Here is a 2951-nt window from a genome sequence, read left to right on the forward strand (position 1 = left end):
CTCTCGGTTAATGAATTCTCCCTCTAGACTCTAGGCCCTGCCTCGCCCTTAGGTGTTTTGCACCCCCTTCCTTCACAGGTATCCATTTGGCCCAAGATAACATACCTCCCCCCCCACCCCCCGCTGTCCTAGCTCATCACCCCAAGATAAATTGGGAGACAGAGACCAGGAGTGGGAGTTCTGGGCAAAGTAAGGAGGCTAGATACCCCACCTCCCAGTCTACAGCCTTGGGGGTGGGGGGGCAAGGCTCCTTTGGGGGGGTGGAAAGAGTGAGGGGCAGCTGGGTTGAATTTGTCCAAATCTAATAACCCAGGAGCCTATTGAAGGCCTTGGGGGTTGGGAGGGGAGGAAAGTCTTGAATATTCCTCTAACTTTTACCCCCTCTCCCTCTGGTCCCTTCTTTCCAAAAGTCTTTGAAGAAAGATGTTTTTGACGCTTCCACGTCGCTCTCAGATGGATGGGCTGCGGGTGATTGAAGTGTCTTTGTCATGCTAATGTTTGGGGGGTGATGGATGGGCGCTGGGGCTGCCAAACTCTGGCCCGCTGCGCCCATTGGCCTGGGAGAGATCACATGCGCCCCTCCACCCCCACTCCCTACCCCCTTCCTGGGGGAGCCCTGGCCCAGGCGAGCTGGGCCAGGCCATGGATGCAAGCTTCAGCGTTGTGACATACTGCCGAAAGGTTGTAGGGCAAGAGGGTGTCTCCCCCAGACGGGCCGACCCTCCTGCGGCCTCCACGCATGGACTATAATAGGATGAACTCCTTCTTAGAGTACCCACTCTGTAACCGGGGGCCCAGCGCCTACAGCGCCCACAGCGCCCACAGCGCCCCTACCTCCTTCCCCCCCAGCTCGGCTCCGGCTGTTGACAGCTACGCAGGGGAGACCCGCTATGGCGGGGGACTGCCCAGCCCCGCGCTCCAGCAGAACTCAGGCTATCCCCCCCAGCAGCCGCCTTCTGCGCTCGGGGTGCCCTTCCCCAGCTCGGCGACCTCGGGGTACGCCCCGGCCGCCTGCAGCCCCAGCTACGGGCCCTCTCAGTACTACCCTCTGGGCCAACCCGAAGGAGACGGAGGCTATTACCATCCTTCGAGTTACGGGGCCCAGCTAGGGGGCTTGTCGGACGGCTACGGAACCGGTGGAGCGGGCCCGGGGCCGTACCCTCCCCCGCAGCCCCCTTTCGGGAGCGAGCAGACGGCGAGCTTTGCATCGGCCTATGCTGATCTCCTCTCCGAGGACAAGGAATCGCCCTGCCCGTCAGAACCCAGCACCCCCACAGCCCGGACCTTCGACTGGATGAAGGTTAAGAGGAACCCACCCAAGACAGGTATGAGACAGGCGTGGCCACCCCTTCTCCGGGGCCCCAAACAGCTCTGCTTCTCCTGCACTGAGGGTGTCCTAGGCCTGGGACGGCAGGACAGGTGGAGCAGTCCAGTAGAGGCAGGTAAGAGCGCTCCGCCCAGTTTCAGGTCACTTGGGGTTTCCCTGCCCAGCGAGTGCCCAGCAAGTGCCCGGTTACGTTTAGGAGTAAGTCTCCACACCGCCCCCCTCCCCCCGCACTCCCCTGCTTCTCGATCTGTGTGCCCAGCACAGACCCAGGACCTGCTTATGTTGGGGGGGGGGGGGAGATGGGGGAGGTAGAAGGGGGCTTGGTCTGAATTTGGGGGTGTCTGGTGATCCAAGGGCACATTGAGAGCTGAAGTTGGAAGGAAGCGGTGGGGGGGGGGGTTAGCTAGAGCTGACCCAGGAGGAGGAGAGGGGAAGGAGAAAGAGGTGAGAGAACTGACGTGGCCCCCTCTCTCTCCCGCCCCGCCCCCCCTAGCGAAGGTGTCTGAGCTGGGCCTTGGCGCGCCCGGCGGCCTCCGCACCAACTTCACCACGCGGCAGCTGACCGAGCTGGAGAAGGAGTTCCATTTCAACAAGTACCTGAGCCGGGCCCGGAGGGTGGAGATCGCCGCCACCCTAGAGCTCAACGAGACGCAGGTCAAGATTTGGTTCCAGAACCGGCGCATGAAGCAGAAGAAGCGCGAGCGGGAGGGAAGCCGGGTGCCCCCAGCCCCTCCGGGTTGTCCCAAGGAGGCGGCTGGAGACGCTTCCGACCAGTCGACGTGCACCTCCCCGGAGGCCTCGCCCAGCTCTATCACCTCCTGAATGAAACCTTCCGACCGACCGTCGGGGCTCCTCCGCTCTGGAGCGCCTCAGTCCAGCCCCTCTCCTCCGCTCTCCCTAAGCCAGGCCTCGACTTCATCGTTCCAGCCACCCGTCACCAAGGCCGGGCGCTCGTTTACAGCTGCTTTTGGGGAGACTGGGGAAACGCCTTTCTCTGGTCCGGGCGGGGTGTTGATGGCTGGGGACCCTACAGGACCAGAGGCATGGGAGACACGGAACGTGTCAACTGTGGAGGGAAGGGCTTCCTTCCGCCTTTCATCTGGGGACCAGCACGTGGGTGGGGTAGAAGCCAGCCACACCCTCCTGAATTCTCCCTTCTTTCCAAGTTCCGTGTGTTCAGTCAGTGCCTTTGAGTCTCAAGGACTCTTCCGGAGCCCTCGGTTCCTAACTCTCCCTTCTAGGCCGGGACAGAGGGAAGGCCTTGAAGTTTCTCCTGAGGGAGGTTTTTGGGTGCAGGCCTGTTACCAATGCTTAATCTCTCCAGTCACCACAGACCTTACAACAGCACCAGCTGCCTTGTGACAGACCAAAAAAACTGCCCCCCCAACCTTATTGTCCCCTCCTGGCACATTTGTATTGCACTAACTCAGCCTCCAGAAGTTGTTTTCTGAGACCTGCCTCCTTCCACCGGCGACCTCATCTCTAAGCCACCAAAGTGTTTTGGAACTTGGTACTCCCGGAGACTTCTGGAACGTTGTTCGAGGCCTGCCCCCAGCAAGCCTCTACCCGGAAGGCGCTGGCACGCCCCCACTAGTTCCTCCCCTATTTATTGCCTCCAGGACCC

The 2951-nt window shown here is 61.3% G+C and overlaps 1 protein-coding gene across 1 annotated transcript; it reads left to right on the top strand.

Annotated features, from left to right (window-relative positions):
- Nucleotides 1–739: 739 nt before the first annotated feature.
- On the top strand, nucleotides 740–2149 carry HOXB1 (homeobox B1). The gene is made up of 2 exons (XM_030295244.1): nucleotides 740–1325; nucleotides 1821–2149. Exons 1-2 carry the CDS (start codon nucleotides 740–742, stop codon nucleotides 2147–2149), a joined length of 915 nt encoding a protein of 304 aa, XP_030151104.1.
- Nucleotides 2150–2951: the final 802 nt, after the last annotated feature.

The sequence above is a fragment of the Lynx canadensis genome, chromosome E1 (assembly GCF_007474595.2).
Source record: "Lynx canadensis isolate LIC74 chromosome E1, mLynCan4.pri.v2, whole genome shotgun sequence".
Taxonomy (NCBI): domain Eukaryota; kingdom Metazoa; phylum Chordata; class Mammalia; order Carnivora; family Felidae; genus Lynx; species Lynx canadensis.